The sequence below is a fragment of the Sorex fumeus genome, unplaced genomic scaffold (genome assembly GCF_029834395.1).
Source record: "Sorex fumeus unplaced genomic scaffold, SorFum_2.1 ptg000187l, whole genome shotgun sequence".
NCBI classification, from domain to species: domain Eukaryota; kingdom Metazoa; phylum Chordata; class Mammalia; order Eulipotyphla; family Soricidae; genus Sorex; species Sorex fumeus.
The window spans coordinates 1,487,235-1,512,039 of record NW_026606244.1 but is presented as its reverse complement, the minus strand read 5'-3'; the positions used below and the strand labels follow the sequence as shown (position 1 = coordinate 1,512,039).

The 24,805-nt window shown below is 47.8% G+C and overlaps 1 protein-coding gene across 1 annotated transcript; it reads right to left on the bottom strand.

The window, feature by feature from the left end:
- Positions 1–3,532: 3,532 nt before the first annotated feature.
- Positions 3,533–22,188, bottom strand: UBLCP1 (ubiquitin like domain containing CTD phosphatase 1). The gene is made up of 11 exons (XM_056107975.1): positions 22,107–22,188; positions 18,450–18,652; positions 17,576–17,667; positions 17,141–17,226; positions 16,939–17,054; positions 13,267–13,365; positions 11,643–11,680; positions 11,075–11,173; positions 8,671–8,787; positions 6,337–6,464; positions 3,533–4,848 (listed from the first exon to the last, which is right to left on the bottom strand). Exons 2-11 carry the CDS (start codon positions 18,601–18,603, stop codon positions 4,821–4,823), a joined length of 957 nt encoding a protein of 318 aa, XP_055963950.1. The 5' UTR covers positions 18,604–18,652; positions 22,107–22,188; the 3' UTR covers positions 3,533–4,820.
- Positions 22,189–24,805: the final 2,617 nt, after the last annotated feature.

Below are 24,805 nucleotides of genomic sequence, written 5' to 3'. Positions count from 1 at the left end.
CATAGATTCAACTCGTAAAACTTTTCAGTTAGAAATCAATGTCTTAATCAGGAACTGCTCTACATGGAAGAGTTCTTTCTTCCAAAGAGTTTTAAAGATGGGGCTGGAGCGATAGCACAGTGGGTAGGGCATTTGCTTTGCACACGGCCAACCCGGGTTTGATTCCCAGCATCTCATAGGGTCCCCCGAGCACTGCCAGGAGTAATTCTTTTTTTTGTTTTGTTTAAATTTATTTATTTATTGAATCAATGTGGGAAAAGTTACAAAGCTTTCAGGTTTAGGTCTCAGTCATGCAAATATCAAACACATTTCCCTTTACCAATACTTATTTTTTACCACGAAGAACCCCAATAAAACCCCACCCCCCACCCCTCCCAGTCCCTGTGAGGCAGATGAATTCTAGTTAGCACTCTATCTGCTTTGATTAGATTCATTGTTTCAATAAAAGATTCACCACTATTATTTAGAGTTTACCCCCCGCCCAAATCAGACATGCTGAAAAAGCATTGTGAAGTGATTTGCTTTCTACAGCTGGGTTCAAGAATTAAATGTTGGTTTTGGATTTCTGCTATTTTACTTATTGACCCTGGAAGTATTTCTACTGAAAGTCAGATAATTAAGAAATTGGTTTGTGCTCTGGAGTCGTGGCCGTGCCGGAGAGCCGCTCGTGGGGGGCAACTAGTGACCTCGGTAGGGCATGAAGGGCGGACCGAAACGCCCCCCTTCCCATGAGGTTTTAGTTGCCCCCACACCCCCGGCTCATACCTGCTGTCCACAAGGCTCCCATGCGGCCGCCACCTTTCTTTCCAGAGAGGAGAGGGCGAATGGGGCTACACCCTTTCCCCTCCGGGCAGACATGATGGCCTGGATTAACGCATAGTCTGTTCACTTTTCTGCTCCAAGCTGCTGGGTTCTGCATTAAGTGCCAGGAGTAATTCTTGAGTGCAGAACCAGGAGTAACCCCTGAGCATCACCGGGTGTGACCCAAAAAGCAGAGAGAAAAAAAAAATCACAAAAAACAAAACAAAAAAACAACCAAAGAGTTTTAAAACAATGATTAGTGTGGCTGACCTTAACATTTCTAGATTCTAGATAGAACATCACTGATTGGATGAAAGTTGACATGTTTCTAGACCTACATGATATATGGTATCACACCTCCCTTGACAATCCACACAGCTTCTCCAAAGTACTTCCAAACATCAGGATTTTCTTTTCTTATCTTTTTTTTTTTGCTTTTTGGGTCACACCTGGTGATGCACAGGGGTTACTCCTGGCTTGGCACTCAGGAAGTACTCCTGGCGATGCTCAGGGGACCATACAGGATGCTGGTATGAACTCGGGTCGGCCGCGTGCAAGGCAAACGCCCTCCCTGCTGTGCTATCACTCCAGCCCCACACCAGGATATTCATACATAAATACCTAAGTGATACTTCTTAGGTTATTAACCCAGCTAACAAGATTTAGTGGCTTTTGATGTTGAGTTTAGAAAAAACTAACCATTTGTTCTTTGAGACAAACCCTCAGTTTATTCATTAGTCACATTTTTATTATTACTCTGGGCACTGGGGCTGGAGAATTGCACAGTGGTAGTACGTTTGCCTTGCGCGCAGCCAGCCCAAGCAAGCTGGGTTCGGTTCTTCCGCCCCTCTCGGAGAGTCCAGCAAGCTACTGAGAGTATCTCGCCCACACAGCAGAGCCCGGCAAGCTCCCCGTGATGTATTCGATATGCCAAACACAGTAACAACAAGTCTCAAAATGGAGACGTTACTGGGACCGCTCAAGCAAATCGATGAACAACGGGAGGACAGTGCTACAGTGCTACTCTGGGTACTTGCCGGGCTCTCCGAAAGGACCAGAGGAATTGAATCCAGGTCTGCTGCGTAGAAGGCAAACGCCCTACCATCTGTGCTATAGCTCCAGCCCGGGCAATCAACTATCATTTAAAAACAAAGCAATAGAGAGGGGCTGGACAGATAGTACAGTGGGTAAGGAGTTTGCTGTGCACATAGCCAGCCCCAGTTTGATCCTGGGAACCTCATATAGTCCCCTGAGCACTGCCAGGAGTGATTCCTGAGTGCTGAGACTCAGTTACCCCTGAGCACCACCAGATGTTGCCCTTCCACACCTCCCACCCTATCCCAAGAGGCTGGATGGCAGGTATAGCACTTGCCTCTGGTCCAATAACAGCCTCTGAGTACCACTGGATATAGCCCCAAAGCAAAAAATAGTAATAAAATAAAAAAAAAAATAAACTCCCACTCTGGGAGTATTATTCACACAACCACGCGTGATCTCAGTCAGCTGACAGGGACATTTCTCCAAAATTGCTTAATTTAGTGTTGTGACTAATAAACGTTGGCTTGGGCTCCACCTAATGGCAAAATACAGTTCCCCCAAAGCCTACTTCACTTGCAGATGCTTGCTCATGTGGGGGTTTCAGATTACAGCAATTTAGACAAATCTGCTTTTTACAAAATTGTATCTGTTTAAATTGTTTTAAGCCTTCCGCTTCCTTAAAAGGGTCAAGCCAGTGTGGAGGACATAGCCAGCCCAAGGGATACCGCACATGCCTAGTAGCAGTGAGGCCCAGTGAGACCCCCGGTGCCACATGCCCACCCCTCACCCCCGCCCCACTCTCCTCTGCGCCCAGTCTGTCGCTGTGGGCCACCTGGCGAGCACAGCAGGTAGGGCGCCTGTCTTGCATACTGCTGACCCAGGTTCCACTCTGGGCCCCCTGGATGGAGGATGGTCCCTAGGGCCCCACCCAGAATGACCCATGAACACAGAATCAGGAATAAGCCCTGAGCAGAGCCGGGTGGAACCCTCCAACAAGGAAGCTTCCTTTTTTTTTTTTTTTTTGGCTTTTTTGGTCATACCCGGCAATGCACAGGGGTTACTCCTGGCTCTGCACTCAGGAATTACTCCTGGCGGTGCTCAGGGGACCCTATGGGATGCTGGGAATCGAACCCGGGTCGGCCGTGTGCAAGGCAAACGCCCTCCCCTCTGTGCTATCACTCCAGCCCCAGGAAGCTTCCTTCATTTGTTTATTTATTTTGCTTTTTGGGTCACACGGGGTGATGCACAGGGGGGTTACTCCTGGCTCTGCACTCAGGAATCACTCCTGGTGGTGCTCAGGGGACCATACAGGATGCTGGAAATCGAACCTGGGTCGGCCAACACCCTACCCGCTGTGCTATCACTCCAGCCCCAGGAAACTTCCTTTAAAGAGGTGAACTGGATCCTCTACAATCTCCTAGTCCATCTCAAAGATGCAAATGTAGTCTCATGATTAAGAAATACATTTTAATTGGGTCACTCGAATTATCTAGAGGCTCTCCAACCCTTCCACAGTGTGCAGCCTTGTCACAGTTTATCAGTTTATCTTCTGGAGAACATGGAGCGCGTGAGAATGAAGCCAGCCAATGCGTCCTAATGAGCCAACCCTGACTGGGCGCTCGTGGACTGGAGTCGCCCTGCACCCACTGGGCTGGGCTTCCACAGCCGAGGCTGACACAGAGCACAGGCCGAGTGTTGTAAGAAAAGGTATTTATTATTTACACCACTGAAATAGTCCCATAAGAACAATATACACCGTGTTTATTCGAAAGGATCAGGTTCCTTTCAAATACAAGAACCGTAGAAAGCAAAACTAGCAACACAGAACAGTGGTCACGTTACGAATCTGCAGGCGTTAAGCGTTGCAAATAATGTCTTCAAACATCTTACGGCTTGGGATTTCACCGAAATAACGTTCGCACTTAGACACGATACAGCTAGAGTAGAACAAAAACTTCTTCATGCTTTTTTCCCCCCACCCCAGGGCTAATTCAGCAATACAGACCATTTAAAAATGTGTTGGCATTCACTGCTTTTGAAGGAGACAATGATCTCGGCAGAAACGCTTCTCCTTAGCCGCCAAGACAAACGCAGCCTCGTTGCTCCCTCTATGCTTCGGTGTGGTGGTTTCTAGTTCGCAGACTAGGACGCGCTGGCATCACAGCTGACATCTGCCAGTTTCACTCTGAGAACACTGACACACACAGACCACACGGAGACAGCTTCTAAGTCAGGGCTGTCAGCAGCGCGGGACAGAGGAGAAACTGTCCCTCAGATGAAGGAAAAGGTTCTTGATGATGTAAGCTTACGAAATGTAGGTTTCTGAGTCGAAAATTTTTGTTTGTTTTGTTTGGGGGTGGGGGGGTGGGGAGGGCACCACACCCGGTGGTGCTCAGGGTTGACTCCTGGCTCTGCACTCAGGGATCACTCCTGGCGGGGCTTAGGGTGCTCATACGACACGCCAGGGACCGAACCCAAGTCAGCCACTTGGAAGTCAAGTCCCCAACCCGCTGTACTATTGCTATGGCACCCCAAACTTTTTTTTTAAAGGTTAAAGTAGCAATTTTGAAATGGGTCTTAGATCTTGTCAGAAAACAACACAGTGAGACAAAAACACAGACGGAACTTGTTTCCAAACTCACAAAATGACACTGCTGAGTGTCATTTTTTTTGGTCTACTTTGCGTGTTGGAGTGGGGGGTGGGGGGGTGAGGATGACTCCGTATTCAACACTGGAGAAAACAGTTTTCAAAAGTTAAACGGTATGCTGAGATGGGGAAGAGGGAGAAAGATTTTTTTTTTTGCATATTGCTATGATCTTCAAAAAATATAAAATAAAATTTACCAAAAAACTGGAAGACCAAGTAATAAGCAGTCTGATATTTTGCTTCAGTGCCCAGCACTACCGTAATGATTTCTAGCAGAAAAGCAAGAAGTTCCTGGATGGCGAGTGTCTTCAGTGAGAACTGGTGTAACCTGTCACTACTGGCCTTGCTTCTTCGAGAGGTACCTGCAGGAGATCAAATAAAAACATCTTGGCTCTGTCGTGCTCCTCACGGTGACACTCCCCTCCCCAAGGACAGGCGTTTAAGGGCAAAGGTTCCAGGGCGAGCGGCCCTGGCAGATCACCAGGGCACCCGCTCATTGAGAGAGCTCCTGGCACGGCCCGTAAGCGTTTCATGGATACAAGAAGTGACTAATTAAGCCGTCACAGCACCCTGGGAAGGGGTCTTGTAAGAGCAGTCGGATTCCTCAGGCGCTGGGCAAAAGGTGGAGAAACACACGGCTCGGGGCCTGCGTGCTGCCTTGCTTCCGAATGCCACAGGGAGTCTATGAAGTAGAAATAAACTTCGACTCCCTGCTACTAGCTTGTTTTTCTCAGATAAACACAGCGGGCACAACGCAAGACTCCGAATGAGAAAGGAAAGAAGTCAAGAGGGGAATTGGCCGAGCAAGCCCGCTGGGCCACGCTCCGGGACGGGCGTCTAGCCCCGAGGGAAGTGTGTTCTGCCGGTCTCATGAGGACGGACTAGACTCCGGGGAGGGAGGGGCCGAACACTGCATCCTGCAGAGCCGGAGAGCCTTGCCCCCCGCCCCCAAATTCACACCACAAGTGCCTGCCACACAGCCCCCCGAACTGCTGATCCTCGGCAGGCTGGAGAGATGGCACAGGGCTTAAGGTGCTGGCCTGGCGCGTGGGCAATCCTGCCTCAATGCCCTGCACTACCGAGAGTGCTCAGTCCCTGAGCACTGAGCTGGGGTAGTGGGTGTGGCCCCAACCACTGCCTCCCCCACAAAACAGATCCTTTTGTCTTTTTTCTGAGCCACCTGTCTGTGCTCAGAGATCACTCCCAGCAGGGCTGCAGGGACCCTACGGAGTGCCGGGATCAAACCTGGGTCAGTGGCATGCAAGCCAAGTGCCCTCCCCACTATACGTCCCGCCCCCGCAAAGCTGTGAAGGTCTGAGCGGGAAGACGCCGGAGCACGTTCCCTGCCTCCCCGCCTGGTCTCCGTGCATGGGCGTGGCAGGAGTCCACCCCGGCCTGGGTCACGTTGGGGACGCAGCAAAGGCAAAGCAGCTGCCCCGTTCTACTACCGGAGCCACATTTTCGGGTCTCCTTGCTCCCGACAGGTCACAAACATCAACACTGCCCACTCCTCACGGCAGGCGAGTGCACGCCATGGTTCCAGATAGTCTATGGAACAGTGACACCTGTCGCCGGCTGTCCTAATGCGACACTCTCAGGCCCCCTCCGCTGAGAAAGGCCAAAGAGATGCAGGTTCAACACCAATGAGCTTAGATGAAAGGGGACACAGTGAGTCCGAGGTCACAATGGAAAGGAGGAAGAGTAACTCCCGGGTAAAGATGGAACAGGGAAATGGTCTCAGGAAAGATGTATCAGAATTCGAAAATAGTCAGAATTCACCCATGTTAAGTCAAAACCCAAGAGTTTTGGCTCATTAACGCCTAAAGATGAAGCCAGCAGCTGGCACTTACCTCTCCCAGTACTTGTGATTTAGGTCCAAAAAGTGGTCTAACTTGGCTATTTCCTTGAGGTACTGTGTTAGTTTCAGGAGCTCTTTGTCCTTTTCTCGATTCAGGTGTGCCTTCATGAATGGTCTTATCTAGCAGGAAACAGACACCGTGAGCACCTCCCACCGCATAAGGGACACTGTCACTGTCCTCCCGTTGTTCATCGATTTGCTCGAGCAGGCCCAGTAACTTCTCCACTCTGAAACTTGTTGTTACTATGTTTGGCATATGGAATAGTCACCGGTAGCTTGCTGGGCTCTCCGAGAGGGGCGGAAGAATCGAACCCGGCTCGGCCAGGTTGGCTGCACGCAAGACAAACGCTGTGCTATCGCTCCAGACCAGGGCACGAATCTCTTCCAACAGAGCAGCTCGGAGTGCCTGCTGGGGTGTCGGCGCTCTGAGCTCGGTCTGACAGAGCATCACGGTCCCACGTCAACAGTGATGCTCTCCTGTCACTGCAGACACCTGGTTCCGGTACCCGAACAGTCGCACCCTGGCCACTTCCCCTCAACTGACGCCACCCGGCTACTCCACCCTGCAAAACTCTTAGGCTTCCCCCATCCCTTATTCCAAACTGCTTCTAACCAATAAAGTAACTTCACTCCTCTGTGCAAGCCAGCTTAAACACATGCTTGATCTAACAGGGGAGTGAAATGAATTTCTGACCCTTTTCATTTCAGGATTCTTCGATACAATTTTTTTAGGGCTCTAAGGTATCATTATGCATAAATAGAACCTTTCTTCATCCATATTTAAAAGCATCTTAATTATTAAAGTCTCCAAAAATTATCTTTAATTTTCATTTTTTTCTGTAAAAAGATTAGCTGCATTTTCCTTTCTTTTTTGGTGTCTGGGCACACACTCCGGCGGTGCTCCTGGCTAACTCCTGGCTCTGCACTCAGGGCTCACTCCTGGTGGGGCTCGGGGGACCATAGTGGGTGTCGGGGACAGAATCCAGTTCAGCCACGTGCAAGGCAAGCGCCCTACCTGCTGTGCTTTCTCCAGTCCCTATTTTTCTAAGCTTAGAACAAAAATATACAGAATGGAAGGCTGTAATTAGTAAGGAAAATTATCTGTTTCTCTCAGAAGGGGCCACGCCCAGCAGTTGAGGGTGGGTGTGTGGGCGATGCGCCTGGTACACGTGGAGTCTCGGACAGTTAACGTGATAACGTGGGCAATTGTTATCACGTTAACTTTAAACCATTCTGTCAAATTATTCATTTAACCTGCCTTCTTTTTTTTTTTTAATTTTTATGAGTGAAACACCATGAGGTTGTAGACGTACAAACTATCGTGCTTGAGTTTCAGTTATACAATGATCGAGTACCCATCCCTCTACCAGTGCCCATTCCCCACCTCCAATGCTCCCAACATCCTTCCCATCCCCCCTACCCCCCATCCCATCCCACCCCTGTGGCAGGGCATTCCCTTTTGTTCTCTCTCTCCTTTTTAACCTGCCTTCTTTATGGTATATGCTAAAAGGAGCACTTAGAATATGTTATACTTTATATGGTATACTTTACGGTACACTCTCTATGGAGTATTTCCGGCTTCAAGACATCAGCTCAAATACAATCAAATACATGATCAGCTATGCTGCTCTGTGGTTAAAAACATGCTTTTCACATACAAGGTCCTTGGTTTGAACCGAGGGACTCACACGCTCACCAAAGAAAGATTTTTATGAATTAAGGACTAACGAAATGATTTTTTTCTTCTTTTGGTTTTTGAGCCACACCCAGCAATGCTCAGGGCTTACTCCTGGCTCTGTGCTCAGACATCATTCCTGGTGGGCTTGGGGAGGGTGCTGAGGTTCGAACCTGGATCCAGCTGTGTGCAAGGCAAACACCTTCCCTACTGTACTATTGCTCCAGCCCCAAGAAGACTTTAAAAGAGGTTTTAAAGGGGAACATGTTGAGAGAGGCTACCTTGTAATGCTTCATTCCTGGTTTAGATTTTTGAGGGGTGGCACCCTACAGATTTTTAGGGACTTTCTTCAGTGATTTTAACACAAGAACGGAAATTGTCTCGGGCTGGAACGCACTCAGTGGGATGTAATAACGCTCTACCAGCAGAAGGGCAGGGCTGGATCCCTAGGACCGCTCCGAGGCACTGCCAGGAGTCGCCCGAGCAGTGGACTGGGAGCCATCCCTGAGCACTGCTGGCTGTCCATGTTCACCGGAGTTCACTCAAGTACTTACGGTTCCCAAACACAGTCCTTATGAAATTCTGTGAAATTCAATAGTGCTTAAAGCTCTACCATGCAATCATGTAAGTAGCAAGTAAACTGGGTCTTACCTTGAGTCCATTCTGCGGGTTCATTAGAAAATTTCTTCCTATGTCATCAAACATAATGGTGTTTTTTTTGCTGTAAAACTCCGAAAACTTTCCCCATATAACACCAAGAGGCTTTACCTTAGAATAGAAGTCTAGAATTAACTCAAGCCTTATCAACAGCTCACCCACTTTGTTAAAAAGATACCTAGCAGCACTGCCCTAATGCTAGGGGTGACGCTATGTGAAGCCGCCAGGGCCCAGGGGACCTCCTGGAATCATCCTGCAGAGTCAGCAGCTGAGGGGGCTCTCGGTGTCTCGTTCGTGTTTGGGGGCCACACTGAGTGGTGCTCGGGGCTGACTCCTGGCTCTGAGCTCAGGGATCACTCCTGGCGGGATCAGGGAACCATTTGTGGTGCCGGGGATGGAATCTGGGTTGGTCACGTGCAAGGCAAGCACCCTCCCCGCTGTACTATGGCTCTGGCCCGGCCTATCTCCCTCATAAAATGTCTCATGGCATCAATATGGAATATCTTGACCTAGAATCAAAAAAATATTTTTTTGCTAGTTTTTTGGGGTCACACCCTTCAATGCTCAGGGGTTCCTTCTGACTCTGCACTCAGGATCCTGTGCTCGAGGGACGATGTGGGATGCCAGAGATAGAACCTGGATCACCCGTGTCCAAGGAAAACACCCTCCCTGCTGTGCCATCGTTCCAGGCCGAATGAATAACATTTTGGAAGAATCTAGGGACTGGCAATAGCACAGGAATTAGGGCGCAGACGCACAGGAGCCTGGTTCAATAACTGCACAGCATGGCCTTGTTGCCCTGCTGCGGTGGCCCTGGTGGCCCTTGTCACTGCATGGCCCGAGGAGCACTCTCACTCAGCCCCAGCTTTACTTTTCTTAATTTTTTTGGCTTTGGGTCATACCTGGCAATGCTCAGGAATCGCTCCTGGCGGTGCTTGGCGGATCTTATGGAATGCCGGATATCGAATCTGGATTGGCAAGGCAAACGCCCGCCCCACTGGACTTTGGCTCTCGCCCCTAGGTTTCAGCCAGCTGGCCTTGAGTAGCACCAGAATTGGCCCCCCAAATCCCTAAGCCCTGCCAGGGAGCCCCCACTGATAATCTCCTTTCCCTTTTTTTTTGGGGGGGGGGGCACACCGGGCGATGCTCAGGACTGACTCCTGCCTCTGTGCTCAGGGCTCATTCCTGGTGGTGATTGAGGGGTGATATGAGGTGCTGAGAATCTAACCTAGGTTGGCTGGCCGCATACAGGGCAAGTGCCACAGGTCCTATGGCCCCCAATAAAATAATCTTAAGCCACCTGTGATCTTTTTTAAAACTAGAAAACTTGAGTGATGGGCAAAGTGCCAGGCTTTTGATACAGGATTTTAAAATACTGGGGGTTGGAGAGAGTGTTTGGGCAACGCGACTGTGCTCAGTGCTCAGGACTGACTCCTGATCGACTCGCTGCAGTCTCCTTCCAGCCCAGAGGGCCTTTGCTAAAGGGAACCCTGAACCAAGATTCAGCAACTGTTTTCTAACAGTTTACAAACACTGACACCCAAAATACTTTTACTTTCGTGATGTATCATGAAAAAAGTCAATTTCCTTCTGTTGCATATTAAGGCTTTATTTCAGTTTGGGGGCCACATCTGGCAGTGATTCGGGGCTATTCCCAACTTTGTGCTTGTGGGTCACTTCTGCCAAGCACTTTTAGGGGACCTTGTAGTGGCAGCACCTGGACCTGGGGCGCAGCCTGGGAACTCCGGACAGGCCCACGCAGACGCATGGGGATGCTTGTCTGTCAGAGAACATCTCTCCAGCACCAGGATTTACCTTTTTTATTCCACTAACTCTTCACGACTATAAATACATATTCCTATATCCCAAGTGTTTCACTGCTTGTATTTGGTAAATGTACGACGTCAGTAGGTAATACATTTTAAACCCCAATGTACACAGCATTTCTCATATAGATTTTAGGTAATCCCTGCACTCTTCAATGTTTACAGTGTAATCTCCCCAAACGTTTCCAGTGTGCAAAGTTGTCCCCAATTCAAACAGCAAGGAGCGGTTCTCATGTCTTTACTCCTAATGGCCTGTACAAGCCCCACGCGGACTGGGGGGCACGCGGCGCGGACTACCCCAGAAGTACATGCACCATCTCGCACCCTCTCACTGTTCTCATTTATCTGCTATTCACGCAGGACGCAGGCTAGGCTTTGCATCTTCCTGCATCTTCCTTAAGGACGTTGGCCTATTCCCCACCGCCCTTCTCCTCAGAAACACGGCGTGGCCATCATGAGAGACAATTAGCCAGACCCTTTCCTGACAGAACAAGGCAAACGCCCTACCCGCTGTACTATTGCTCCGGCCCCAGATAACCGTGTCTTTAAACAGAAATAAAGTGACCTCTTACGTCTATGAGTCCTCTGCGTGGAGTATGCACCGTTATCATGGCAGCACTGTCCAACATGAAAGTGATCTTATAGTTGGCGTTTGTGCTCACTCCTAGTTCCTATAAAAAGCAAACGTTGTTGTGGTTCAAGTAAAACAGTGCGAGAGATTCCAATTTTTCTGAACACTTCTGCTATTAATTCCCCCAGAATGCCAACTGTCCTCCAAATCCTGCTCAACAATTCAGAAGTTTCAACCGCTGCTCGGTCAATAAAGGTTAGTCCAGAGAAAAGAAACCAGAAGCAGGATGACTTCCCAGTTCCCTACTCTAGGAGATCTGTACTTCTTTCAGGATTACACACCCAGGTAAGAGAAGGGAAAGAAAGCATTGTAAAATATGGGGAAAAAGAAGGGGAGCTCTACCCTACTCTTTTCCTCAGAAAGATATAGGTATTCAATGCAAACTGTCCCTAATACTGCTATTTGATTACCTCCTAATTGCTTCCAAGAGAAATGAAAATAATTTGGACCTCTAGAGAGAAAATTACAGTTGCAAACCATGCTTAACTAAACTGCTTTCTAACACTTACTTTCATTTTAGCTTCAATCCACTTCATATTTGTTGCAGCTAAAACATAAAGATAAAAATACAATATATATGGAAATTTCAAATTTCATAGGAAAAAAACATTTTCTGTATAAAACAGTCACGTTTTCTAAGCAAGACCTCACGTCCAAAGGCATCACAAATCTTAATGTCTAGCATACTGATGGTACATAGAGAAATTAATTTAGTGCCTTCAAAACAAAATTTAAACTTTAATCAAAACATGAAAGTAACCGATGCTCAAAATCACTTTCTTTGGGGAGGGTTGGGGGGACAGCCACACCCACACAATAATGCCCAGGGTCAACTCCAAGTTCTGTGCTTGGGGGTCACTTGCGGCCATGCTCTGGGGAAAACACACGGTGTCAGGAACCGAGGGCAAAGCACACGTCCAGCTCTCTCCAGCCCTCAAACCAACACCCACATGCCTCTGCCAAGCAGCACCGATGCTATTCTCCATCGGCTCTACGCTGAAGTTTAGGGTGCCTTATCTTCATTCTCATCTATGCGCCGAAAGTCAGCAGAGGCAGATTCAGGTCATATGCCAAGTTAACGCGAAAGGTAACTAAGTGGAAATCAGCAATTTTTCAGGTTCGGCAAAAGCGCTGCTCCCTGAATCTAGCTGCTTTTTATAAAATATTTTTCTTAAGTACTATAGATCACTGCTTGATGCTCGCAGGGGCTCACACTCTTGCCTAGTGGTGGCTCCACCCCTACCTGGCTGCAACTTAGCTTCAGATCGCTTGCAGACAATCTAGCAGCGTTTAATAGCCAGATTCATTAGTAAGTCTACCTATGTGATATATCTGACGGTATCAGGTTTGAAATCACTAATATTAAAATTCAGTTCTCTTCTCGGCACTACAGGTTCTGCTGGTCCCAAGTTACTAAGAATAAACTATGTAGCTATTACCAAATTAAATCCTTGGAAAGGGAAATGGGGGCTGGAGAAACAGCCCAGAGGGCTAAGCACGTACTCTGCATGCAGGAGGCCTGCTTGACAGCCGGCGTCACACGTCCCCTGAGTACTGCAGGGAGACACCTCCGAGCACAGAGCTGGGAATGGCTCCCCCAGGAGTGAGGCCCAGAAGCAAAAAAATAATGGCGGGGGTTCAATTATTTATAGACTGCATGTCTTTACTTAAGACAAAAAGTACCCAAGTTGTCGTTAGCACACAAAAAGAAAAAAAAAAACCCGCCTTGCATACAAAACCAAAATTTTAGAGACTGAGGAATCTACAGTAACAAGAAAGATGGAATAGGACCAAGAGTTTGTTATGGATATAAAAAATCTAATCTTAGTACCAATATGGGGGTAATTCCTCAATGACACACAAAAAGACTCACAGTTAATTAAAAAGGTTGCAATTGGTCTTCAGACATCACTTTCTAATAATAATAAAGAGGTCACTCTTAAATTTTTTTTCTAATTAGGTTTCTGAGTTTATACTGCCATGCAAAGAAAGTAAACATGCTTGATCATAAATTTGCTAAATGAAAAACCTGTCATACTTAAACACAGGTCATATTCAATCACATTTTAAAAAAGCAAATAACAGAAGGAAAATCTTACAGCTATGAGATTCTAAATAAGAAATAGAGCTTACACCAAATAACAATGTCATAATCCTCATATGCAGATGTTAGGAATTCATGAAGATACGGCCGCATTAATTCTACCCCAGTCTCAGCACAAGACCTGTGGTCTAAGAGAAAATCAGTCACAGATTATCAACAGTCTATAATTACAGATGAGCCTTAATACCAGTGAAATTCATGAAATAGTACAAATACCCAATACATTAACTCCTTCAGACTGAGGGACACTGGCAGAGAAACATCTTTCAAACTGGCAGAGGATACATCTTCATGAACCAAATTAACTGATCAATTTTGCTTTATTTCTAAAGAGGATGCCCAGAATTCATGCTTATATAGCAAACTATACATTAATTTCCCCTCTAAAGGACAGATGTTACTTTCAAGTAATAAAAACAAAGCGGGTTTTTGGAAGGAATGCCCATACTGTTTTCCAAAAAGGCTGAACCAGTCGGCATTCCCACCAGCAATGGATGAGAGTTCTTTTTCCCCACATCTGCGCCAGCAACTGGTTGGTTTTGTTCTTTTTGATGTGTGCCAGTCTCTGTGGTGTGAGATGGTATCTCATGGTTTTGATTTGCATCTCCCCGATGATTAGTGATGTAGAGCATTTTTCATGTGCCTTTTGGCTATTTGAATTTCTTCTTTGAGGAAGTTTATGCTCATTTCTTCTCCCCAACTATTTGATGGGGTTGGATGTTTTTTTCTTGTAAAGTTCTACCAGTGCCTTACATAGCTCAAATATTAACCCCCTTATCAGATGGGTATTGGGTAAATAATTTTTCCCATTCCACAGGCTGTCTTTGTATCTTGGTCACCATTTCTTTTGAGGTGTAGACGCTTCTTAGTTTAATATGACGCACCAATATCACTTGAGAATATACCCCGGGGTCACAAAAATACACTGCAGAAAAGCCATCTGCACTTGTATGTTCACTGAAGCACTATTCACAGTAGCCAGAAACTGGAAACAACCCGAGTGCTCAAGAACAGATAATAGGATAAAGAAGCTATGGTACACGTACATCTTCACAATGGGATACTGCGCAGCTACCAGGAAAAGTGAAGTCATGATATTCGCTTATAAATGGATGGGCATGGACAGCATCGTGTTGAGTGAAATGCGTCAGGAGAGGAACAGACAGAATGACTGCACTCATTCGGGTGATGCAAAAAAACATAGTATGAGACTGACACCCAATGACAGTAGAAACAAGGGCCAGGGGAACAAAACTGGAAGCCTGCCTCAAGTGCTGAGGGGAAAAGACAGTTGGGAAAGAGAAGGGACCACCGAGATAGTCGCAAACAATCACTCTGGATAAGAACAGTGTGCTGAAAGCAGGTAAAGGGATATACAGAATAACTTCTCATTACCTCTGTTGCAAACTATAATGCCCAAAAATAGAGAAGAAAAGTGCCTGCCATGGAGAGGGTGTGTGTGTGGGGGGGGGGGGGGGGGGGGGGGGGGAGGGCAGGGGGAGGCTGCTATCGGGAAAGAAACTGGGGGAAATTGGTGGGAAATGCACATTGGAGGGATAGGTGTTGGAACATTGTATGACTGAAACCCAATCATGCACAGCTTTGTAACTGTGTATCTCACGCTGTCATGGAGATTAAATTAAAAACAAACACACAAAAGTGAGGGCACTTTTATTCACTTTTAGCCTTTCACCTTTCAGAAACAATCACATTTCATCAACACAACAGGCCCCAACAATAACAATAATAAATAATAATACGTGTTAGGTGGGGACATGTCACAATTGAAGGTCACTGATGTGGCATATTTGGAAGCTGGGTTGTCCCCAGAACAAGCACAAAACTAAATTTCAAAATAACTGTATGTTAGCTCAAGATATACATTTGAAGTTTAGGATTACAGAGAACTAGGTACATTCTAGTAGCAGTTGTTAACCAAGTATTGTTTTCTTTCTTTTTCGCTTTCAGGCCATGCCCAGCGGTGCTCAGGGCTGATTCCTGGCACTGTGCTCAGGAATCACTCCTGGAGGTGCTTCAGGGCACAATGTGAGATGCAGGGGATCAAACTCAGGATGGCTGTATACAAGGCAGGGGCTCTGTGGCTGAATATCTCTCTAGCCCCAGACTTCGTAACATTAGAAGATGCTTTTTATCAACACACAAAAAAAAACATTGTGCATGTGTATGTGTACACTTGTGAAAACACACACACACACACACACACACACACATACACACAAGACCCACTGGTGGTGTAGTGCTACAAGTTTTATATATACAGAAAAGTAACATACAAAAAAATAAGTTTTATAAACCATATTGCTTAAAAGTGTAAAAAGAAAAAAATGCAAAATAAATAATTTTGAAAAATCTTACTCTGATCTTTCTCTGGGTGTGTGTGTGGGGGGTGGGGTGGGGGGGGTTTACTGGCTGGCACCAAGCAATGCACAGAGGCTGCTCCCAGCCAGAGCTCAGGCAACTATGCGCTGGGGCTCCAACATGGCTTCCCACACATGATGCCAAGCATGTGGTCCAATCCTTGGAGTCATCGCCCCAGTCCCAAACGCAGTTAAAGGGAAAGAAAACTCAAGATATTAAACATTATCTGTAAACAGGGCCAGAGCAATAGAGCGGGGAGGGCATTTATTTGCCTTGCATGTGGCCAACCTGGGTTCGATCACTGGCACCCCTAATGGTCCCCCGATCATTGCCAGGAGTGATTCCTGAGTGCAGAGCCAGGAGTTAGCTCTGTGCACCACTGGGTAAAAGGTAAAAGTAAAGGCCCTTCCGTTGATCGTCGATTTGCTCGAGCGGGCCCAGTAACGTCTCCATTGGAGACTTTGTTGTTACTGTGTCTGGCATATCCAATACTCTCGGTAGCTTGCCGGGCTCTCCGAGAGGGGCGGAGGAATCGAACTTGGGTCGGCCATGTTGGCCGCTTGTAAGGCGAACGCCCTACCGCTATGCTATCGCTCCAGCCCAGGTGCCCGCTCTAGCACCACTGGGTATGGCCCCAAAATGGGAAACAAAAGAACAAAAAACTATACAAATAATTGTAAAAGTAAATGATCACAAACACTTGATGATCAAATTACGATGTACTCAAAAATACTATGTGACTTAAGCAAATCAAAACAAAACGAAACAAAACAAAATAAAACCCACAGTACTTGTGAGTCCCAGCCAATGTTTCACTGTGTTCAAGTGAAAAGGACATATACAAACACTGCCTGGAAGCCACATGGCAGCTCAGGAGTGGCTACAAGCAGGGTCAGGACCTGCTGCTACAGGCACCCTCAGGGCCTAGGACTATGGGTGGCTTCTTATTATGCTGACTTGCATTTTCTTCAATGTAAAGGTAAAGGTAAAGGCCCTCCCGTTGATCGTCGATTTGCTCGAGCGGGCCCAGTAACGTCTCCATTGGAGACTTTGTTGTTACTGTGTCTGGCATATCGAATACTCTCGGTAGCTTGCCGGGCTCTCCGAGAGGGGCGGAGGAATCGAACTCGGGTCGGCCATGTTGGCTGCGTGCAAGGCAAACGCCCTACCCGCTGTGCTATCAAGTCAGTAAATTTTTTAATTAAGAAAAGCTTTCAGGTGTTTCATGCAAACTCCAAGTTGCAAGGAAAGAATAAAGAAAAAGGAAAAACAGAAGAGTTGCTGTGGGTAAGGGAAACGGGGGATCAATCCCGCTGACTCACCGAACAACGTGTAGTCCACATCGAGCACCAACAGCTTCTTCCCTTCCCTGGGAGGGTTCAATATTTCCACTTTGTACTCTTTCACTCTGCGAGAAATTTTCAATAGGTTTTCTTCCCTAATTTAAAAAGAAAAAGGAGAAAAAAAGACGCCACTTTTTCTCAGATTACAACTCATCTCCTTTGCTAGTGAAGAAGCTCTTACCTATTTTCTACTTCAACGACTTCATCTTCAATATCAAAGTCGTTGACAACGTCATCATTGTCAGGGGGTGGGCCTAAGACATCTTCCTATGAAGAAGAAAATGGCTTTGTTGCATGGGATTATCTTTAACAGATTCATGAGCAATATTAAAAGAGAGATACCATATGCATTCAAGTGTCTTAAGCACACGTGCTAGGAACGGTTACGTGTTCAATCATTCTGCTCATGGCTTATCATGCTAAGCTGAACTGTCTGCATTACTTACTATGCTTACAGCTGACTGTATTTGTTGCCTATATTTGTTTTCAGCTGAGTAACACCTTCCTGTGCAGTTTTTTGTTGAATGCTCAAGTGACAATTTTACAAGTACAATGATGACATAACAACTGTATCATATCTTCAAAGGGACAAATGGTAACAAAAGTAAACATTTACCAAGCTCTCCTCTCGAGTTCCCATCATCATGATTTTAGTATTTGGTTTCAGTTTGAGAGCTCCAAGCTTAACATCATTTTCTGCAGGTTTGCCTACAATACAAGCAAATGACTGTTTTCTCACTAAAGTTCAGGCGCCAGTTCCCTGTCCCAGTAGACCAAACCCTATCATAAAAAACAAGCATGACTCCACAGCAATTTCAGATTTTCTTCCTTAAACGAACAGTTGCCGCTGGACTAGTGTTTAACCCACCAAGAAGTAGCAAGTAAAGACAGGGTCTGTTTTTGCCCCAACTCCACCTTAGAAGAAAGCCCTTCTCAACTAACTAAACAAAAATAATGCATGCCTTGTTTTGATTTTGCTGTTCCCGGGAAGCCTTGACTACGGAGTGCCAAAACTGAAGCTTTGCGGCTTCTTAAAACTCACCCGTTAATGATACAGAAAGCACCACCTAAGCCACTCTGAGAATGTGTTCAGATGAGCGTTGCGAATTAATTTTAAAATCACCTTTTCTTTCGGAGCAGAAAAGGTAATCTGGGAGAAAACAAGGCCTGAGCTATAATGCAAAGGTGGTGCTGGAAGGCAGGGGTCGGGGAACAAATCACCTTGTTTAACCTGGGACTTGCGTCCAACTTCTAAAGTAAACAATACTGAAAAGTAACCTTTACTAGTGGTGGTATTTTCAAGTGAACTTTAAAATCTCACGTTCACCATAAAAGATTTAGGAATCTGTCAAAGAAAACGCCGGGGGGGATAAGACTTAGAAGCTAGAAAATCAGATCATACCCCCGCTACTCCCCCCTCCACCCCAAAATCCCCAACCGACCAACAACCTACAAATGTGAGGAATCCAACTTGGGGCTAAGAGTCTTACCTTTAACTTTGAGCCCAAGTAGCTTCTGGCGTTCCGGTAACACTCCGGTAAGCGTTTTGAGAAACTGTTTGAGATCCAGCACGGTGTCGTCTTCTGAAAGCGTCGTCACTGAGTATTCCTGCCCGCCCCACTTCACGATGATAGGGAGCGCCATCCCTGAAGCATGGGACGAGGCAGCTTTCCTTCAGGAGGGAAAAGAACGCCTGGAGAGGAGGATGAAAACACAGTGACAAATTAGAATACATGAAAGATGGACCCAGGTCTGTTGTTTTTACACAGCGTGCGTCCCAAGGTATGTTTTGACATCTGGCTGGTAAGGAGAGAGAACGCGGCAAAAATGGCCCAAGCTTTGGCATAGTGTGTCCTTATCAAGACTCCGTCCGATCCCGCTCAACCAGGAAGCTACGACCATGAGCCCCCTCTCCGATATCCTCTGCAGGCTTAGGCTAACAACTCCTTGGGGCATCCGGGATCACCCACGGTCACTGGACACCGGACAAGCAGTGCATGCCGAGCCCTCAAGAACACAAACTCTAAGGGCCCAGCTCGAGGCTTCTGACCCCAAGCCTCCTGACTTAGCAACTTTTTTTTTTTTTGCTTTTTGGGTCACACCCGGCGATGCAGAGGGGTTTACGCCTAGCTCTGCACTCAGGAATTACCACTGATGGTGCTCGGGGGACCATATGGGATGCTGGGGATCGAACCCAGGTTGGCTGCGTGCAAGGCAAACGCCCTACCCGCTGTGCTATTGCTCCAGCCCCAGCAGTTTTTTATCTTTGGATTCATTCAAGCTAAGCTTGCTCATCTGTAAAAAAGAAGAAAGAAAGAAAGAAAGAAAGAAAGAAAGAAAGAAAGAAAGAGATAGTATAGGGGCTGGAGTAATAGCACAGCGGGTAGGGCATTTGCCTTGCACGCGGCCGACCCGGGTTCGATTCCCAGCATCCCATGTGGTCCCCTGAGCACCGCCAGGGGTAATTCCTGAGCACAGAGCCAGGAGTAACCCCTGTGCATTGCTGGGTGTGACCAAAAAAGAAAAAAAATAGTATACCTGCTTCTGAGGTTTCTCAGAAGGATTAAATTCTCTAAGATGTGTAAGTCATAAATATTGTTTTTTTTTAAATAAAAAAAAACCCTGAAAGTTGATCTATGCTAGTAAATAGCCATTTTTTGTTTCATGTTTAACAAGCTGAACAGTTTTTATGCAGCTCCACTTATGAAGACTGTACAAGCACAGCCCTCACGAGTTAGGAACCAGGAATTCCCCTACTCGAGGGCACATCAGCTAACCTGAAAGGCCTCCTGACTGCCCGAGCCCCCGGCTCTCTTGAATAGGACCTACAGGCGCTTGGGAGCTGGAGATCAGTAAGGCCCACAAATCCAGCTACAAACAGCCAAGATGACACACTGCTGCGGGCCTGGGGCAGCAAGAAGGCCTCGCCTAGACAGCTTCCCACCGGTCTACACAAGCTCACCGCCCACACCCGGCAGAGAGCTGGATCTTCTCATCTCAATGTCCTCGTAATTCCAAATACCACACTCAATTAAATGTTTTACTGGACTCTTCACAGTATTAAGACCAACTGTAAGAAGGAAGGTAAATTTTGAATTCAGGGACTGGACATAGTTCAACAGGCTGTGCACACGTTTTGCATGCAGAAAGCCCAGGGTTTAATGCTTGACACGCATGGTCCCCTCAGCACTGCGCAAGGAGCATCCCCCAGCACCACCAGGGGTGCCCCCCCAAAAAATAACAAAAAGTTTTTAATCCATCTGCAAAAGTAAGTCAGAAAATAATTTGGAAAAGTGTTTTCAATGGACCAGACTGTGAAAAATAAGCATTTTAAGTTTATAGCATGTTCCAAAAAAAAAAAAAAAAAGAAACTGCATTAAAATGCATTCCAATTCTGAGAACTTGCTCCAACAATATTGCAATGCTCAATAAAAAGCTCAAAAGGACTTTCCCCAGTCCAAAGGAAGTAGCTGAAACAATTTCTTCATATTCTGCAGGCATGCAGAATACGAGACGTTTACAAGAGGTTAAGGATGCAACCAACAGTGCTGACAGTACAGGTTATGACCGGTAGCGGCAAAGCGTTGTTAGAAAACACAACTGGGGCTGGAGAGAAAGGGACCAGGGCAATTCATGTTTCAACACTCCTAGTCCTTCTCCTGGATGCCTGGGAAAGATCAAGAGCCTCTGCTGCGAGTTTCCTCTGCAGTTAGAGAGCACGTGCCAGACCGAATGAATGGGCCCCAGCAAACACCAGCACCAGTTGTCACCTACACGGGGGTGGGGCTCCTAAGGGCACAGTGACACAGAACCCACATCTCGGCTGCTTTCTCATGCCAACTGCACCTGCGTATGAATGTATGTGTTTTTCAGGTTCCAGCCAGATGGAAAACTGGGAGTTTCAGAACACGGCCACCAAACTCAAACTCATGCCCAAGGAGTAGTCAATAAGGGGAATCCAAGGACTAAGAAAACAGTCATCTGTCTGGGTGGGGTGGGGATAGGGGCTGGGGTCGCAGCTTCATCAATCCCTGGAAGGAGGGAGGGGAGTTTCTGTGTCCTGGACCAGGAGAGAGACAAACGAACAAAGAAACTTGCGATGTATAGAAGAACAAATATTGGGGGGCCGGGGTGACAGTCCAGCGGGGAGGGCGATTGCCTTGCACACAGCCAACCTGGGCTCCATCCTCGGCATCCCATAAGGTCCCCCGAGCACCACCAGGAGTGATTCCTGAGTGCAGAGCCAGGAGTCAGCCCTGAGCATCGCTGATGTGATGCTCCAACATCCCCCCCCCAAAAAAAAAGGAGCAAGTATTGGGGCTGGAGAGACAGTATAGAGGGAACTGGCACTTGCCCTACACATGGTCAGCCAAGGCTTGAGCCCCCAGAAGGACTTTGGAGGCCCACCCGGAGGGACCCCTTGAGCCTCGAGCCAGGAGTCAGACGCGCCCCCCCATAATAATAATGATGACAATAATAATAAAAACACCAAACCAAAAAGGAGCAAGCACCAAGTGGCGATTGAGAGTGATGCCAACATGCTCATCGCAATCAAGTCTTTGATTCGCTATGGGGGCGTGACAACATGCCGACCAGGTGCCATTTGAATCCGGAAAAATGCAAAAAAAAAAACCCCAAAACACACAAAACCACTCAGGAAGTCATTCAGGGTTCAACCTGCTCGCCCGAGGGGGATTGGGGGGCACGCAACGGAGGACACGGGGCTGGAAAAGCAAGACGGCCGCCCACGTGGGAGACCCCCACCCCTCCTCCCGCCCCGATGCTCCCTCGCAAGCGCTGTCCACTCCGGGGGGGCCGGAGCGTGGGGCCAGCGCCTGGTCAGCAGCAGCCTCGGAGGGGAGGGGAGGCCGGAAGGTGGACTGGACGGCAGGAGACAAGTCCAAGAGGGTCGGGAAGTCGGGAGAGCGTCCACGGGGGTGGCCAGGCCAGGCCCCCCCGCGGGGGGGGAGGGAGGAGCCCCCTGGACACTGGCGCGCCCGCCGCAGGCCCGGCTGCGCGGCCGCCGGCCACTCACGCAGCCCCGCCGGCCCCCGGGCCGCCGCGGGGCCGCCCGCGAGGACTATCAGGGTGCGGGGGACCCCCGAGTCCCAACGGCCGCGGGGCGGGGGGCCCGGGTCCCCCCTCACCTGGAGCGCGGCCGGAGCGGCGGCGGCGGCGGCAGCGCGGACAGGTAGCGGCCGCGGCGGAAGCCCGGCGACCGGAAGTGGCCGGATGCGCGCGCGACAGAGCGAGGGGGCGGGACCGGAACCGGAAGTGCGCGGCGCTTCCGGCGCCCTCCCGAATGGCCGCCGTCCGGGCGCCGCGTGGCCTGGGGGATGAGGAGGCCGGGCCGGGCCCTGACCGGAAACGACGCCCGGAAAGCGGCTGCACCCGGGAAGAGCTTCTGAGCCGTGTCGGAGCCGCCAGGGACCAGCACCAAGACCCAGAACCAGAACTCGGCGTGGCTCTGTGGTGTCTCCCGAATAAGGCCGGGGAGCTGAGATTCCCCCACCCCCTCCCAGGCCCGGGCCTTAGGCAGATCCCAGGGTGCGAGGTGGGGGCTAGATAGAGGGGGGACACTGAGGCTGGGTGCAGGACACGCTCCCGAGGTGAGCAGTGATTGCAGCGTGTGGGTCTGGCACCCTCCCGCGCCCACCTGCATCCCCTCCCCCTCTCGGCGTCGGAAGTGGGGGGGGGCGCGGGGGAAAGCTCCTTCCAGGCCGAATTCCAACTGAAACGGAATTGTAGAGCCCCCTGCTTGGACCATCCTATACAGGAGACGGCCCAGGTATATTATATCGCTGGCTATTAGGCAAAATCATGACAGTCTTTTTTTTTTTTTTTGCATCACACTCGGCGATGCACAGGGGTTACTCCTGGCTCATGCACTCAGGAATTACTCCTGGCGGTGCTCAGGGGACCCTAATGGGATGCTGGGAATCGAACCAGGGTCGGCCGCGTGCAAGACACTCTACCCACTGTGCTATTGCTCCAGCCCCAAAATCATGACAGTCTTAATAGCAATGATGATGTTGGAGGTATCAGAACCAAAGCAACATGAACTAGGGATTTTTTTTTCTTTTTGGGTCACACCCAGCAATGCTCAGGGGTTACTCCTGGCTCATGCACTAAGGAATTACACCTGGCGATGCTCAGGGGACCCTATGGGATGCTAGGAATCGAACCCCGGTCAGTGGCGTGCAAGGCAAACGCCCTACCTGCTGTGCTATCCCTCCAGCCTCCCCACCCCCTTTGGGTTTTTAAAAACTGGAGAAAAGGGGGGCGGAGCAAGAGTAGGCAAGCGCTTCCCTTGTGCTGGGCTGACCCTGAGGCTTTCCCGCTCCCCCACCCACCCACGGGAATGATCCCTGAAATACAGAGCCAGGAGTCAAAAGCGCGGAGCACATCTGGGTGTAACCCTAAAACAGTAATAAATAGGAAGCATACTAAGCTACTACTGGCCCCAAAAATGCACTACAAGCTCTGGGCTTACATCATAACTTTCCACTGGTTTGACAGTGATGAAACTCTTTTAGAATGCTTACCTCTTGACTGTGATACAGAGAAAAGCAAAAGTCAAGTCTGTGTCATTAGTTTCTTTTTTTTTTTCCTTTTTTTTCTCTTAGTTCATTTTAATGAAGACCACTTTAGCATTCTCTCCGTCATTGCACTAACGCATGAATTCTACACATTTAAATTTTTAAAAAACATTTTTATATGAAAAGACGTTCTCTTTCCCTCAAGGAAAAAAAAAAGAGGACTGGAGACATAGTTCAGGAGACTAGGCATGTACTCTTTTTGTTCAGGAGACTCAGTTTCTCTCCTTGGGTTCAAATGGTCCCTGAGCACCACCTCTAGCTGTTGGCCCAAAGAACACAATTTTTAAAGAGGAAGGAAAAGAAAGGGAGAACCCAAAATTAAGAAACAGCTTGTATGAAACACACACACACATACACACAAAATAACATTGGCAATCATAAAAAGGTTGAAAGACAAATTGTAATCTAGAATGAATTATCACTTTTTTCTTTTATCCACTCTTCCATTATTTGTTCATAGAGCTTACTAGCTTGCTTGCTATCTTTTTGTTGTGATTGGTTTATTTTTGTTCCTCTCAAGGTCAACTAAAACACTTTTAAGCTATAGAATTGGTACATTTTTTTAAGAGAGTGGTACACCCTTTGTAAATAATAATTTTCCAGTGTATTTCCAACAATCTTCCTTAGAAAATAATGGTAGCAAAATATTTGGGGACAAATGTGTCATTTGACAGATTAGTGAGTCATTTTTTTGCCCTCAGTTCAGTTAAGTTCAAATTTACTTGGTTAAACATTCATGGAATTAAAAACTGTTTGGGGAGGAGGAGGTTTGAAGGGGGTGGGGAGATACTACAGGGGTTGAGGTGCTTGCCTTGCATGTGACCAACACTGGTTTATTCAATCCCTGACTCTCCCAGATACCGCCAAGGGTTAAGCACAGAGCCAGGAGAAGTCCCAGAACATTGCTAGGTGTGACCACAAAACAAAACAAAAAATGTCTAGGAAGAAAGCTCAGAGCAGTGGACTGAATGTTTCGCATGCCCTAAATTTGATCCTTTGGGCCATATGCTCTCCACCTTTACATCTGGCACTACCAGATACAGCCCTGCCATCCCCAGAACCAAGAAGCCAAGCATCTGAGGATGAGACCCACACTGCCTGGCTGAGGATTGCCAAGAGGGACCCCTGGACTTCATACCATAGATAGGGAATCCCCCACGGGGGAAAAAATTAAGTCAAAAATTCTAGTAGGTTGGATATTTGAAAAAGGGAACTGAATTTTTTGAACCTAAGAATAAATACAAATC

Excerpts from the sequence above, each read along its gene's own strand:
- UBLCP1 (XM_056107975.1), bottom strand. The coding sequence starts at position 18,603 with ATGGCGCTCCCTATCATCGTGAAGTGGGGCGGGCAGGAATACTCAGTG. Across the intron at positions 11,681-13,266 it reads TTATGACATTGTTATTTGGT|CTGCAACAAATATGAAGTGG; the intron begins GTAAGCTCTATT and ends TTTATGTTTTAG. Across the intron at positions 4,849-6,336 it reads AATCACAAGTACTGGGAGAG|GTACCTCTCGAAGAAGCAAG; the intron begins GTAAGTGCCAGC and ends GATCTCCTGCAG.